Here is a 16094-nt window from a genome sequence, read left to right as displayed (position 1 = left end):
CACGAGAGTGGGAAATTAACTAAGGTGAGAACCGACAATTGCGAGAGCGTGAAGGTCGAACTGGATAGTAAAAACTAGGCATTGATTTTAAAAACAACGAGATCACTTTAAACGCAATTAGAACTTATTTATTTTTGAAAAGTATTTTTAACTTCAAATGGGACAGCGAGAGCGTACATTCTGACTTAAAAGTATAGTCCGAGTCAACAATCACGAGAGTGTGAGATAAAGCCTTTTAAATGAGTATTTTCTACTAAAGGATATTTGGTAATTAAAAATATACACCAGTGACTTATCGAATCCCTGACGATTAATGCGTTGCATACTGATATCCTTTCATTAATATTTTCTTAAAAACTTAACTTCCTTTAGATTTAATTTTTGTTCAACCAAACCTCTAAAAATCATCTCCTTAGCTAAACATAGTAACATCGATAACATTAGTTTGACCATCGGTCCCTATGGGCTCGATATCTTTTAAAACTAAAACGACTAGACTGTGCACTTGCAGTCAAGTACCCGATAGACTATATTTTATATACAGTCACGAGACGTATCAAGTTTTTGGCATCGTTTCCAGGGACCTGATTTAGTCAAATAGTGTGATTCTTTCATTGCGCAGTATAGACTAAGGTAAAAAAACTAGTTTCCTTTCCCTTATTTCCCGGTTGTATGCCAAGTACTCGTTCACAAGGCGAAAACTTAGCACCACTAATCGCAGAATTAGAGCATTTCTTATATTTAAGACGCCGAATACTAGAGTACCAACGAAGGTATAATATTCCCAATATCTTCTTTCCTACTATTGAACCAGTTGAAAAACCAACCATGGCTACAGTGGAATCACATAATCGTCCTCTTAAGTTCTACGCTAACCCGTCCCAACAAGAACCTCACAACAACATTCTTGCCCCTGCTATCAACCGAAATGATTTCGAGTTGAAACCCTCATTATTATCAGTTGTCCAACAACATCAATTTGCTGGAAATCCTACGGATGACCCTAATGAACATTTGACCAAGTTTGTGCAGTACGCAGACACTATGAAGGAGAATGGTGTATCTCAAGATGCGATAAGACTACGCCTTTTTCCTTTCTCTCTACGAGACAAAGCTTGGGCTTGGTTGCAATCCTTGCAATCCAACTCAGTTACTACATGGGAAGAACTGAAGAACATTTTCTTAGCCCGATATTTTCCACCAAGCAAAACTGCTATGCCGAGAGCTCAAATCAACGGATTTCGACAAAAAGATGCAGAATCTCTCTACGACGCGTGGGAGAGATACAAAGACATGATGAGGATATGTCCACATCACGGTCTCGAAGACTGGGTGATCATTCACACATTTTACAATGGGCTTCTGTATAACACAAGACTGACAGTAGACGCTGCCGCAGGCGGTGCACTTATGGACAAGCCATACAACGAAGCCTATCAACTCATTGAAAACATGGCCCAAAACCATTGTCAATGGGGAGGTGAAAGAACTCAAGTGGAAAAGTCCCAAACAAAAAGTGGAATGTACGAAATCAGTAGCCTTGACCATGTCCATGCAAAGGTAGATTCCCTTGTTAAAAAGTTAGACAACTTGGCCATACCACCCGCAGCCACTATGGTTGTCGTAACTCCAAACTGCGAGTTATGTGGAATTCCTGGACACATTGCACCAGAATGTCAAATATTAGCAGGAGTCCCCACTGATCAAGTAAATTATGCTCAAGGAAAACCTTATTCGAATACCTAAGGGGCCAAAGGTTTAAATTATGCTCGTAGTTCGTGGTAAAAATTTCAAAGCTGGTGAATTGCTTTTAACAAAAATTTAATTGAAAGGACACTAAGGGGCCAAAGGTTTGAATGAAGTTGTTAGTTCTTTTTCTCTTTTTGAAATTTTAAGTCAATATATTAGATTTATTTACAAGTTTGATTTAAGAAAAAGGAGTTCAAAAATTCAATGGCATAAGTGAAGGAGAATTGCCATCCAAGGCGCAGCGGAATTTAAAAATTTCTCCATTTAGTGATCCTTACGAATGGGCATGATTAGTGATAGAATCGTTACATCTTGTGGCGATTCAAACCTTTGGTGCAGATCTCTTGTAACGATCAAAACCTTGGATACAAATCCACGGAGCGATCACGAACGTTGAACGATGACAACGTCTCTACTCAGTCCACACGAACGGATTCCTTCAATCTCAGTGCTAGCTGGTACGAATGAAGGCTTTAAGTGAGAGAGAGAGGGAAACAAAATTCCAAGTCTTTACTTGAGTTTCAGTATGAGTGGAGTGACAATGCTTCTACCCAAGGGTTCTATTTATAGAACCACTTGTGTGAGCTTCAAGCTAAAAGCCCACTTAAGTGTATTTTGGCCCATATCTCATAATATGCCAAAATCACTTAAGTATTTGGTACCTTACCATATTTCGTATTCCACTTAAGTGCACCGTACCTTACGGTGTTCCTTAGTTACTCTATTTCTCATCAATCCGTCCTTTGTGTGTGACCCTGTAGGTTTTTGCGACGTTGGCAATTATATTAAATCACACATTTAACATAATAAACAGTGAGCGGTATCTAGCAACACATCACTGCTACCCAAGTCACGAAAGTGTCATGTGATCTGACAAAACCTCTTGTGATAATAATTATGTGTATAATTACCCCTTTGCCCTTATGTCTATATTGAACACAAGGTATAGACCGTGTCATCCTTGTCCAGTTCAATATTGGGCCCATAGACATTTATCCTGTTACGCGGGATGGGCAAATTCCATCTAGGACACTCATGTCCCTCAGCATGCTTTGTGGAGTACCCATCAACTGTCTTTATGGTTATCCAGTTACGGACAACGTTGGATCAGCAATAAAGCACTCGACTCTACATCTAGGATCCATAGTGGTTTCAGGTCGAAGAGTGGTATACACTATTATCACCATGAGAATAACTTATGACACTTTGCGTAACTTTCTATAGAGTATTCTCATAGCGGGTCAATCCGGTATAATTATTACTCCTAATATTCATACCTATGTTTAAGACTTGATAACTCTTTATCCATGATCCATGAGATGTGATCATCAGTCTACAAACATAATAGTCTTAATGCTTTAATGTTATCCCACTTCACACTAAAGCTCGACTACGGATACTTTAAGAATAGTGTCCTTATGTTTAATGTGCTCTCATGATTAAGTCACACTTAATGCATTAAACGGACTATCTATTCCAGGGACTTTATTAATCAACCATAATAAAGAAAATGCTTTTTATTATTAATAAATAATTTGATACAAGTACCAAAAGTATTGGCCTCTAGGGCTTACACCAACAATCTCCCACTAGCACTAGAGCCAATCAGGCATACCTCTTATGCCCATTGATCTAGTATGGTCATCATGCTTCTGCTGTGCAAGAGGCTTTGTCAGTGGGTCAGCAATATTGTCAAGTGTAGGTACTTTACATATTTTCACATCTCCTCTATCTATTATCTCTCGAATGAGATGATAACGCCTAAGTATGTGTTTGGATCGTTGGTGAGATCTAGGCTCCTTAGCTTGTGCGATAGCACCATTGTTATCACAATAGAGACCAATGGGATCCACAACGCTAGGGACTATGCCAAGTTCACTAATGAACTTCCTGATCCAAACAGCTTCCTTTGCTGCACTTGAGGCAGCAATATACTCGGCCTCGGTTGTAGAATCAACAACTGTATCTTGCTTTGAACTTTTCCAGCTCACAGCGCCACCGTTCAAGCAAAACACATAACCAGATTGCGATCTAAAGTCATCCTTATCTGTCTGGAAGCTAGCATCGGTGTAACCAATTACAGCCAACTCTTTCTGACCTCCATATATCAAGAATGATTCCTTAGTCCTTCTCAAGTACATAAGGATATTCTTAACAGCTACCCAATGGGCATCACCAGGATCAGGTTGGTACCTACTCGTTGCACTTAAAGCATATGAGACATCTGGTCGAGTATATAACATGGCATACATGATAGATCCTATTGCAGATGCATATGGAATATTATTCATGTGATCCCTTTCTTCCTTAGTTGAAGGGGATTGTGTTTTTGATAGACACAGGCCATGTTGCATAGGTATGAATCCTTTCTTGGAATCATGCATATTAAAGCGTCTCAGCACTTTGTCTATGTGTGTACTCTGACTTAGGCCACTACGCCAAAAATGACTTTTAACAGCGCATCTTAGACAGCGCTTTTAAAAGAAAGCGCTGTCTAAGGTTAAAATTAAAATAAAACACGGAAAATGTTCCAAAAAAATAATGAAAGCGCTGTCTAAGGGGGGGTCTTAGACAGCGCTTTCTAAAAGCGCTGTCTAAGACCCCCCCTTAGACAGCGCTTTTAGAAAGCGCTTTTAAATATAGACCTTAGTCAGCGCTTTTGATAAAGCGCTGTCTAAAGTCTTTAAATTAAAAAAAAATTAAAACCAAAAGCGCTGTCTAAGGGGGGGTTTAGAAAGCGCTTTTGGAAAGCGCTGTCTAAGGCATACCTTAGAAAGCGCTTTCCACAAAAGTGTTGTCTAAGGTCTAATTAAAATAAAATTTCAGACTCCATTTCAATTTTCGTTCTCTGTTCTTTTGTTTTCCCTCCTGCGAACGTTGAAACCCTATCAGCGAAAACCATAACAGCGAACACGAATACACTTCCATTTTTCGGTTTCAATCATTGAACGTGTTTGAAGAATCGTACGTGTCTCGACATTTGGGTGTTGACTTCGTTTTTCGTTTCTACTGTTCTTCATTTCTTGCGGTATGTTCTTCAATATTTCTTCATTTCTTCGTTTCTACTGTATAATCTTGTTGAGAATGTTGAGAATGTTTATAATCTTGTTGAGAATGTTTATAATCTTGCGGTAGTTTACTAATGTTGAGAATGTGCATAATCTTGTTGACTGAGTTTAGTGTATTATTCTTGTTGAAGTTGTTTTGATTCATAAAAACTGAGTTTAGAAGTTGACAATAGAAAAATGTTGATGTTTGTAAGGAAAACAATAAGGTACATTGTTGTTGTTATGTTTGATTAGAAAACTGAGTTTGTAAAAACTGAGTTCATAAGGTACATTGTTGTTGTTATGTTTGATAAGTAATAATGTTGATAATAGAAAAATGTTGATAATAGAATAATGTTGATAAGAGAAAAGTAATGGAAGAAAAAGTTTGATTCTTGTAATAGAAAAAATGAAAGTGATGAGGTAATTAAAGTTGTTATGTTTGATAAGTAATAATGTTGTAATAGAAAATTAAAGTTAGTTATAGAAAAATTAACGTGTTATAGGTATAGTTATAGGTATATTGTAATAGAAAAAGTTTGATTCTTAAGGATGCGGATGGTAATTTTGTGGATGCGGAGCTTCCTAAAAAATATGAAAGTTTGATATCGGCTGAAGAATGGGAAGCTTTCAAATCCAAAAGACAAGACCCGGTTTTTCAAAGAATAAGTGCTACAAATCGGGAAAGAGCATCAAGTCCCGCATATCCGTACCGAAAAGGACGTGTCGGATATGGACGCTTAGAACAATCCATGGTAAGTATTTATAAATTGCGATAACAAATTTGTTCATCATATATTAGTTTTATCTGATCAAATTGTATGACTTAATGTGTAGCTGTAGAAGGAGGAAAGTTCAGAAACATCTCTTCCTGCACATGTTTTGTGGAAGGAAGCCCGTGTGGGCAAATCTGGAGTTCCTCAAGAAGAAGTTTTACACGTATACCAGAAATGTGTAAGTATAACATTTTTTCATTAATTGAATAACATTTTTATACACAAATATTTGACAAGTATACGGTATTCATCTGATTTTTCAGGAGGAGCTATCTCAGTCTTTATCTCCCGATGATACTAAGGGCATACTTAGTCGGGCATTAGATGTCCCTGAGTATTCTGGTCGGGTGAGGGGTAAGGGATTTGGAGTCACTCCGACCTCCCTGAGTATTAAAAAAGGAAAGGCTCCTAGTAATCGGGAGCTTCATGCAAGATTGGAAGCCATGCAAGCTGAGCTTGATGCATTGAGGAGAGAAAGAGAGGCTAGCGCCTCAACAGTATACAGAGATGCTTCGGACAAAGACAATATCAACTGTACCTTTCAGCCGAACATTCCAGAGGTAATTACATATAATTGTCTTAAATTGAACTATTTGCTTAAATTATGTATTTGACATATATACACATTAACGATTTCTTGTTATTATTGGTTTTAGGGCATTTCCCATTGTCAGCTGTATTTGTCGTCACCATACTATCGGATGGTTGGCAAGGGAAAAGTGCATAACGTTAGCGGAGTATTACTCCACACTAGAGAGCTCCCTGCTGGATGTTTGAAGGTATCAGTTGATATTGCAGTTGAGCCGAATGCAGCATTACCATATCCTAGCGATGATTCGGATGCAACAACGGTGCACGAAGCAGTAGGTTCGTTTGTTGCATGGCCGACAAACCTCATATGCGTAGGATATGAGGTATGCTTAAAACTTATGTTAACTTTAATGTGTATATTCAAAGTTTAAAATTTATGCTTAAAATTTTACTTACATATTTTCCTTGGTTATGTTAAATAGACTCCCACAAAATCCAAATCAAAAGATAATGCGATTCCACGGCATATACCGAGTCCACGGTTTCAAGAAAAGAGGTAATATACAATTATATGACATATATTCATGGAAGTTGTTACATTCTTAATTTGATCTAACTATTTATATGACATGTAGCTTCAAGAAAATGAGGTTAGCAATGCCTCCGCACAACAAAAAAAGGAGGTTAGCAACGCCTCCACACGGGTAAAAAGTTCTGGTGCTAAGAAGACCGTAGCTAGGAAAAAACCTACCACCAAGTATAGGTCGTGCCTCAGGACATTTCTAGAGATGACCGATATACCGACCGGAGGTGTTCGGACTGTACATATGGAGGTAGGGATTTTCGGCTTTGATTACGACCAAATGATTGGTAATGAAGACTTCATGCAAGTTTTTAGTCATGAAGAAATCGGCGTCACCGTTGTCAATACATATATTAGGTAAATCCGGTCTACTTTGTTTTATTAATTAAACAACTTATGTTAATGATGTTTACTTTATGTTAATCCGGTTTACTTTATGTTTCAAAAGAGGTGTTAATGATGGTTTTATATTAGGTTTTTGTATGACAAATTGATGCGCCCCAATGGTTTGGACGTGTCATTCGGATTCTTAGCACCCGCGACCGTCAACTTAGGTTTAATCTTAAGTAGACCGGATACCGTGACGGAGTACGTTCTTCGGATCCTCATGGACAATAAAGATGCGGAGAAGTTGTTTTTTATACCGTTTAATACCGGGTTAGCATTTCATTCTAAATTCATCTATTATAATTATTTTCCAAGTTACCATCTAACATTTGCCTAATCATTACAGTGGACATTGGTTGTTGCTCGCAATCAATCCTATCCGAGAAATTGTGTATTATCTTGACTCGTTAGGAAATGATTGGACAACATACCCGGATATGAAGGTCCTAATTGACACGTAAGTGAGAATGTTCAAAAATTTTCTTAGTTTATGTGAATTGTTCTAATTGCTTCATTTTTATTTTATTAGCGTCCTACAAGCTTTTCGGGCCCAACGAGATATCCAAACCTCAAGGAGGGGCGCCAACTCCATTACATGGATTAAAGTGGCGGTATATTTTTAATTACCACATTTTTTATTATATTAGTGATGACACTTGATAAAACTTAGGATTTATAATCCATATTTTTTTCATATGTAGTGTCCTCAACAACGTAATCAAATAGATTGCGGGTATTTCATGTTGAGGTTTATGCGAGATACTCTTGCTTTGGGCCGATTAAAGATTCCCACCGATGTATGTATTTCTAACTTATGAGTTATTTTTATATTTACACATATCTCATATAATTAAATAGTTGGAATTAATTCAAAATATGTTATATTATTATGTAGTACTTTGATGAATTCAAGTGTGCATTTTATACAAAGGATCAAGTGGACGAAATCAAAGAGGAGTGGTGTCAATTCATGATAAAGCTCAATGTTTGTTCATAAATTTGTGTAATTAATGTGTACATTTGTAGTATATGTTATGACTTGTAAATGTGTACATAAATTTGTATATATTTTGATACATTTAAGGCAAAATTGGTTTGAATTGGTATATATATATATTTGTTAGCCAAAAATTGGTAGAAAAAAGGCCAAAATGGCATATATAAAATGTGATAATTGTCTGTCAAAATCTGGTTGAAAACAGGTAGAAATTCTGGTTTATAAACCTGGAAAAAATGTGGTTTAAAACAAAAGCTTCAAAAATTTTCGTATACCTTAGACAGCGCTTTTGTAAAAAGCGCTGTCTAAGGGGGGGATTAGAAAGCGCTTTAGGCAAAAGCGCTGTCTAAGGGGGGGCTTAGACAGCGCTTTTTGAAAAGCGCTGTCTAAGGTATACCTAAAAAAATTAAAATAGGAGGGTCTTAGAAAGCGCTTTTGGCCAAAGCGCTGTCTAAGGGGGTGGGGCTTAGACAGCGCTTTTCAAAAGCGCTGTCTAAGGTATACCTAAAAAATTTAAAATAAGAGGGTCTTATAAAGCGCTTTTGGCCAAAGCGCTGTCTAAGGGGGGGGGGGGGGCTTAGACAGCGCTTTTAAGATTTAAAAAAGCGCTGTCTAAACCTTTAGCAGCGGAGGTTTAGACAGCGCTTTAAAGCGCTGTCTAAGGCTAAAAAAAGCGTTGTCTAAGGTCTTGTTTGTTGTAGTGGGCCAAGCAGTTTTTGTGATCTATCTCTATAGATTCTGATTCCTAATATATAGGTTGCTTCACCTAGGTCCTTCATAGAAAAGCATTTTCCCAACCAAGACTTTACTTGTTGCAGGGTAGGGACATCGTTTCCAATGAGTAATATGTCATCTACATATAACACCAGGAACACGATCATGCTCCCACTAACCTTCTTGTAGACACAAGGCTCATCTTCGTTCTTGATGAATCCATATTGTTTTACCGTTTCATCAAAACGAAGATTCCAGCTTCTGGAAGCTTGCTTCAATCCATAGATTGATCTTTGTAGCTTACATATCTTTTGGGCTTCTTCTGGTATGTCAAATCCTTCAGGCTGTGTCATGTACACATCCTCAAGAAGATTCCCATTAAGGAAAGCAGTTTTGACATCCATCTGCCATATTTCATAATCATGATATGCAGCGATAGCAAGTAAAATCCAAACAGATTTAAGCATTGTAACTGGTGAAAAGGTTTCATCATAGTCAACACCATGAATTTGTTTATATCCTTTTGCAACCAGTCTTGCCTTATAGGTATGTACTTTACCATCCATATCAGTCTTCTTTTTGAAGACCCACTTGCATCCTATAGGATTAACTCCTACAGGAGGCTCTACCAAGGTCCAAACTTGGTTTGTGTACATGGAATCCATTTCAGATTTCATGGCTTCTAGCCACTTCTCAGACTCGGGACCAGTTATGGCCTCTTGGTAGGTCACAGGCTCATCTTGATCCATGAGTAATACATTACCTTGATCTGTTATGAGATATCCATATCTCTCAGGTAGGTGACGTATCCTGCTTGACCTACGCTAGTCTTGTTCTACTTGAGCAGGTTGCTCTTCCACAACCACTTGTGTTTCCTGCTCTAATTCCTCCATAGGTGTATCGATGCTTTGTGATTCTTGAATTTCTTCAAGCTCTACTTTCCTCCCACTGGTTCCTTTGGAAATAAAATCCTTTTCTAGGAAAACTCCAGTTCGAGCGACAAACACTTTGCCTTCAGAAGGATTGTAGAAGTAATACCCTCTTGTTTCTTTAGGATACCCCACAAATAAGCATCTGTCAGATTTGGGCTCAAGCTTAGTTGAAATTTGTTGGTTTCACATAAACTTCGCAACCCCAAATCTTCATGTAAGACATATGTGGTTTCTCACCACTCCATATCTCATTTGGTGTCTTCTCAACCTTTTTGGATGGAACACGGTTAAGTGTGTAAGCTGCTGTCAACAGCGCATGTCCCCAAAAGGAGTTTGGAAGATCGGCATGACTCATCATGGATCGGACCATGTCCAATAGGGTTCGATTTCTTCTCTCAGATACACCATTCCATTGGGGTGTTCCAGGAGGAGTGAGTTGGGATAGGATCCCACACTCTTTCAGATGGTCATCAAACTCTAGGCTTAAATACTCACCACCTCGATCTGATTGAAGAGTTTTAATATTCTTACCTAGTTGGTTTTGTACTTCATTCTTGAATTCCTTGAACTTTTCAAAGGACTCTGATTTGTGTTTCATTAAATACACATAACCATATCTATTGAAATCATCAGTGAATGTGATGAAGTACTGAAAACCTCCTCTGGCTGGTATGTTCAGTGGTCCACATACATCAGTATGTATGAGGGCCAAAAGATCATTAGCTCTTTCACCTTTTCCTGTGAATAGAGACTTTGTCACCTTTCCAATTAAACAAGATCTGCATGTCTCATATGATTCATAATCAAAAGAGTCCAACAGTCCATCTTTATGGAGTTTGGAAATGCGTTTCTCATTTATTTGGCCTAATCGACAATGCCAAAGGTAAGTTGTATTTAACTCATTAGGTTTTGTCCTTTTAGTATTAATGTTATAAACTGGCATTTCAAGATCAAGGACATATAATCCATTGTTCATTTGAGCAGTAGCATAGAATATATCATTCAAATAAATTGAACAACAATTATTCTTTATTATGAATGAAAAACCGAACTTGTCCAAACAAGAAACAGAAATAATATTCTTGCTGATTGCTGGTACATAATAACAGCTCTCTAACTGAATTATTAAACCACTAGGTAAAGTCAATTCATAAGTTCCTACGGCTAAGGAGCAACCTTTGCTCCATTGCCAACTCGTAGGTCGACTTCACCTTTTGCCAAATCTCTACTCCTTTTTAGTCCATGCACATTTGTACAAATGTGAGAACCGCATCCAATATCTAATACCCATGATGCAGAAGTAGATAAATTAATTTCAATAACAAAAATTCCTGAAGTTGGAGTCTCTACTCCATTCTTCCTATCTTCCAGGTACTTTGGGTAGTTCCTCTTCCAGCATGCGGTCTTACCGCAATGGAAGCAGATGCCTTCTTTTTCTATGCTTCCACTAGGCTTCAAAGCAGCAATAGTGGGTTTGGGTTTGGAAACTTCCTTGCCTTTCCCTTTATCATGTTTGAGGACAATCCTCATGTTTCAGTACCAATCCAGAAAATTTGTCCCAGACAATTTTTCCTTCTCAAGGTTTGATCGCAATATGTTCTTAGAGGTGTTTATTGTCATGGTTATCTACATAAGGATTAATGAAAATATAAGTATCATTGACATATTTAATTAGGCCTTTAATTAAACATGCTCCCACTATTTTATTCAAAACAAATGACCCTCATCATTTGATTCGGAAAATCCCGTTGGAAGATTTTCTAGTGGGTCGAGATCCATATTTCACTTCGTTCTAAGTCCGCGTAGGCGGATTACATAAAACTAGGTTATTTAGGTAGGAACTCCTTCCAATTGTATCTCATACAACTCTCGAAAATTTCAGTTGGGTGAATAACTCCTTATTCCAATCCATCATATGGATCATTCCCAACTCTTGCTTCTAAACATATATATAATGTTATTATAATTTGTTTAGTTAAGTTTGACCCATTGTTTTAACAGTTGGATATTACAATTATCCCATCGCACCTTACTAATATAGAACATGCACCTCGCGTAGGCGAAACCTACATTATTCGATACTAGTCTTGATGAGTGTTAAAACTTGGAAAGCATAAACTTAATATTTATTTTGAGGGAATTGCAATTTTTCTGATCTCACTGGCTTGTTTATCATATAAACCGTCTCTCACATGCATCAACATACATTCACATGCATCAACATACATATAAACATAATGAAACAGTTATGGCCTCTAGCGCAATTGTTCTCCCAAGCCAATGAGAGAACCTAAGCTAACCTAACAACGATCTAAGCTTCTCCAAGCAAGATCTTCAAGGTTGTCCTCCTTTGGCACTGACTTCTTTGCTTTCTTCATATCATTACATTACAAAAGAAACTCGTTTTACATACGAGGGAGTGAGATGAGAAAAAGAAGTTACATTTGGGAGACAAAGAGAGAGGCACGACACGCAGGTCGTATTTTAAAATCCAAAGCAGAATAAAGGAAAACTAAGGCCATAACCGATCACCACAAGACAATAATAAACACTTTATTATTATTATTTCCTTTAATTAATTAAAATCAAATTAAATCTCGACGACCGATCATCACATTTTAATGAACAATTCATTTAAAATCAATGTCGCTTTTCGCATCAACACTTGATACTTTTAAAGCACTGAGTTAGCCGAACGGGTGAATTTTGCCTTGCGTTAACCGGTTAACCATATGCGTTAACCGGTTAACACTGTTTGAAATCTATTCAAAAAATTCTTTTCTGCCTTGCGTTAACCAGTTAACCAAATGCGTTAACCGGTTAACACTGTTTGAAAATGTCTTGGAAAACTGTTTTCCGCCTTGCGTTAACCGGTTAACCAAAAGCGTTAACCGGTTAACATTGTTTGAAAAACTCAAATTTTTTATTTCGTATTGCGTTAACCGGTTAACACTATGCGTTAACCGGTTAACACTGTTCCAAAAGGTGTTTAGAAAGCACAACTCTTGTGTGGTCAAACCCCAATCGCATAACTCTCTGACAACACAACCCTTGTGCCGTCACTAACCCTGATGCACCAATTTCAGACCGTCAAACACATATTGATTGTTAATTCAGTATGATTGATCAAAACGTCATTGCTTCACCATACTAATGTCGGATAAAGAAGCAAACGACCATTGATCGCTCAAATGAAAACAATCATTGAATGTTTGAATGAACGAAACGAGAACACTATATCATATATAATGTATTTTGCATCAGGATTACATATATCATATATATGTAACTTGATCGATCTCAATTTAATCTTTGATTCATTCTGTCTTTAATCATATTAATACAGAACAAAAATAGTTATCAGATTCATGGTTTCGTAACCAGGCTCTGATACCACTGAAGGAGAATCGCCATCCAAGGCACAGCGGAATTTAAAAATTTCTCCATTTAGTGATCCTTATGAATGGGCATGATCAGTGATAGAATCATTACCTCTTGTGGAGATTCAAACCTTTAGTGCAGATCTCTTGTAACGATCAAAACCTTGGATACAAATCCACGGAGCGATCATGAACGTTGAACGATGACAACGTCTCTACTTAGTCCACACGAACGGATTCCTTCAATCTCAGTGCTAGCTGGTACGAATGAAGGCTTTGAATGAGAGAGAGAGGGAAACAAAATTCCAAGTCTTTACTTGAGTTTCAGTCTGAGTGGAGTGACAATGCTTCTACCCAAGGGTTCTATTTATAGAACCACTTGTGTGGGCTTCAAGCTAAAAGCCCACTTAAGTGTATTTTGGCCCATATCTCATAATATGCCAAAATCACTTAAGTATTTGGTACCTTACCATATTTCGTATTCCACTTAAGTGCACCGTACCTTACGGTGTTCCTTAGTTACTCTATTTCTCATCAATCCGTCCTTTGTGTGTGACCCTGTAGGTTTTCGCGACGTTGGCAATTATATTAAATCACGCATTTAACATAATAAACAGTGACAACACATCACTGCTACCCAAGTCACGAAAATGTCATGTGATCTGACAAAACCTCCTGTGATAATAATTATGTGTATAATTACCCCTTTGCCCTTATGTCTATATTGAACACAAGGTATAGACCGTGTCATCCTTGTCCAGTTCAATATTGGGCCCATAGACATTTATCCTGTTACGCAGGATGGGAAAATTCCATCTAGGATGTAACACCCCGATAATAATATGATTATTTATTTAAATTAAGTTAATAATATATTTATTAATTTAATTAGATAATTGGATTATTATTATTATTATTTTGGAATTATTGAATTATTATTATTATTATTGGAATAATAATATAATTTGGAAAATATATAAGTTGGAATAAGGAAAAAGAGTTTCATTTTTTGGAAAATAAGGTTTTCACGTGAAAAACAGAGAAGCGATCGTGAAAGAGGAAAGGGGCAAAGAGGCAGAGCAAGAGGAAGAAGGTTGGAGAAGAGAAGAGCTTGGGGCTTGAGATTCGCCGGATTAACTCAGGTAAGGGGGGTTTATCGTCGTTTAATGGGTATTATGGGTTAGCATGTAATGGGTAGTGATAAACCGTGATTTGACCCTAATTGGGATTTTGAAATGCTGAGAAATTTTGATGAATAAGTTGGGTTAGACTGTAATTGAATCTGTGTTTGGGTTAGTTGTAAATTTCCGAAAGTGTAGCTTTTTACGGAATTGGAATCGGAGGTCCGGAAGTCCTCCAATGGCGGAAAATGCGGAGAATTCTGCATTCTGCCTTGAGTTAGCGCAGGAACAGCTTCTGTCTTGCGTTAACCGGTTAACCCAGGGTGTTAACCGGTTAACACTGTTGTGATTGCTGAAAACATTGTTGTTTGTGCTGCGTTAACCGGTTAACCCAGGGCGTTAACCGGTTAACACTGTTAAGTTTAGGGACAGGAAGCGTGTTGTGCTGTGTTAACCGGTTAACCCAGGGCGTTAACCGGTTAACACTATTGCAGAGTGGAAAAATTGTTAGTTTAAATGTTGTGTGCCAATTGGTGGTTGCCTATATCAGTGTGTGATATAGTAGGGATTATCTCCCGCTGTTTTGAGCAGTATAGGTATTAGTAGAGTGTGCTAATACTGTGTTTAATTAATTGACATGATATGATGTGTTGATACATGTGTTGATGATGTATGATGATATGCATAATGCTGTGAATGTATATATTATGCATGTATTTGTGAATGGACTGTTGTATGGCTTAGAGTGTGAGCATATGTCCATTGTGGATTGTTGTTGATGTTGCATTGCTAGATGATTAGCGTGCATAGCATAGCCTGTGGGGTTGTAGCTAATTCCCATGGTGAGGAATTAGTGAGTGAATCATTGTGGATTTGTTGTTGATGTTTACATGCTAGATGATTAGTGTGCATAGCATAGCCTTTGGGGCTGTAGCTAATTCCCATGGTGAGGAATTAGTGAGTGAGTCATTAGATCTCAAATGAGTGGGACTAGTGAGCTTAGTAGCCGTATCTGGATTGATCGGTGAGCTTGAACTATATGTTCAAGAATAGTCGGTACCGCATGTGTGGAGTCTCATTGCATAAATGATGTATGGCGTATAATATGAATGGATGTATTCCAATATTATACGTGTGTGATGTTGCTATTGAGTATGAATATGAGTTGTATTAGTGTTGAGTATGATGTTTGAGTTGGTGTGCCGTTGCTGAATGTGTAATCTGATTTGGGTGATGAAATGTGTTATTTACTTAACATGACATGATAATTTATAATGCTTATTATATCGATTGAGGAACTCACCCTTACAACTATTTTTCAGGTAACGAGCAATGAGTTGAGTAGAAGCTAATGCTTGGAGTCTAGTGTAGTCTCCTTAGTGGGTCATGCTCTGATAGATGTAACATCGGGAGGGAACATTTTAATTGTGTTGTTGATGATTGTTGAACTAGTCTACATGTAGTATGTTACATGTTTGAATGATCGATTTGATCTCTATCCGCTGCGTATTGTGCAATACTTTATGTTTTGAGTTAAATAATGAGCATGACTAAATATTTATGGCGAATAGTGTGAAATCTTGTGTGACACCCTTGATTGCATATTACTCTGATTGATATGTTGTTATATTTTAATTAAATATTTGGGGTATTTTAGTAGGGTGTTACATTAGTGGTATCAGAGCATAGTCGGTCGAGTCGAGTCGTAATTATTCTGTTTCCCCTGTACGGTATAGGTGTTGTGTAACCCTATCAGTACTCATTGTTTTAGTTTGTTTGGGTTCTCAGAATAGAGATGGCTGGAAGAGGTAGAGATGATGCTGCGATTGCTGAGGCTCTGGGTATGCTAGCTGGAGTACTTGGAGGAAATCCGAATG

The 16094-nt window shown here is 37.6% G+C and overlaps 1 protein-coding gene and 1 non-coding gene across 2 annotated transcripts; one reads left to right on the top strand and one right to left on the bottom strand.

Moving 5' to 3' along the window:
* Positions 1-1215: 1215 nt before the first annotated feature.
* On the bottom strand, positions 1216-1322 carry LOC127109243 (small nucleolar RNA R71). The gene has a single exon (XR_007796573.1). It is a non-coding gene; the product is annotated as a small nucleolar RNA R71 (small nucleolar RNA).
* A 5927-nt stretch (positions 1323-7249) lies between these two features.
* Positions 7250-8167, top strand: LOC127103985 (putative ubiquitin-like-specific protease 1B). Its single transcript, XM_051041212.1, has 5 exons — positions 7250-7343; positions 7420-7530; positions 7603-7684; positions 7775-7870; positions 7969-8167. The coding sequence occupies exons 1-5, from the start codon at positions 7294-7296 to the stop codon at positions 8068-8070; spliced, it is 441 nt and encodes a 146-aa protein (XP_050897169.1). The 5' UTR covers positions 7250-7293; the 3' UTR covers positions 8071-8167.
* Positions 8168-16094: the final 7927 nt, after the last annotated feature.

Source organism: Lathyrus oleraceus, chromosome 7 (assembly GCF_024323335.1).
Source record: "Lathyrus oleraceus cultivar Zhongwan6 chromosome 7, CAAS_Psat_ZW6_1.0, whole genome shotgun sequence".
NCBI classification, from domain to species: domain Eukaryota; kingdom Viridiplantae; phylum Streptophyta; class Magnoliopsida; order Fabales; family Fabaceae; genus Lathyrus; species Lathyrus oleraceus.
This window is presented reverse-complemented; position numbering and strand designations above follow the sequence as displayed.

Excerpts from the sequence above, each read along its gene's own strand:
- LOC127103985 (XM_051041212.1), top strand. The coding sequence starts at position 7,294 with ATGGACAATAAAGATGCGGAGAAGTTGTTTTTTATACCGTTTAATACC. Across the intron at positions 7,344-7,419 it reads TTTATACCGTTTAATACCGG|TGGACATTGGTTGTTGCTCG; the intron begins GTTAGCATTTCA and ends TAATCATTACAG. Across the intron at positions 7,531-7,602 it reads ATGAAGGTCCTAATTGACAC|CGTCCTACAAGCTTTTCGGG; the intron begins GTAAGTGAGAAT and ends TTATTTTATTAG.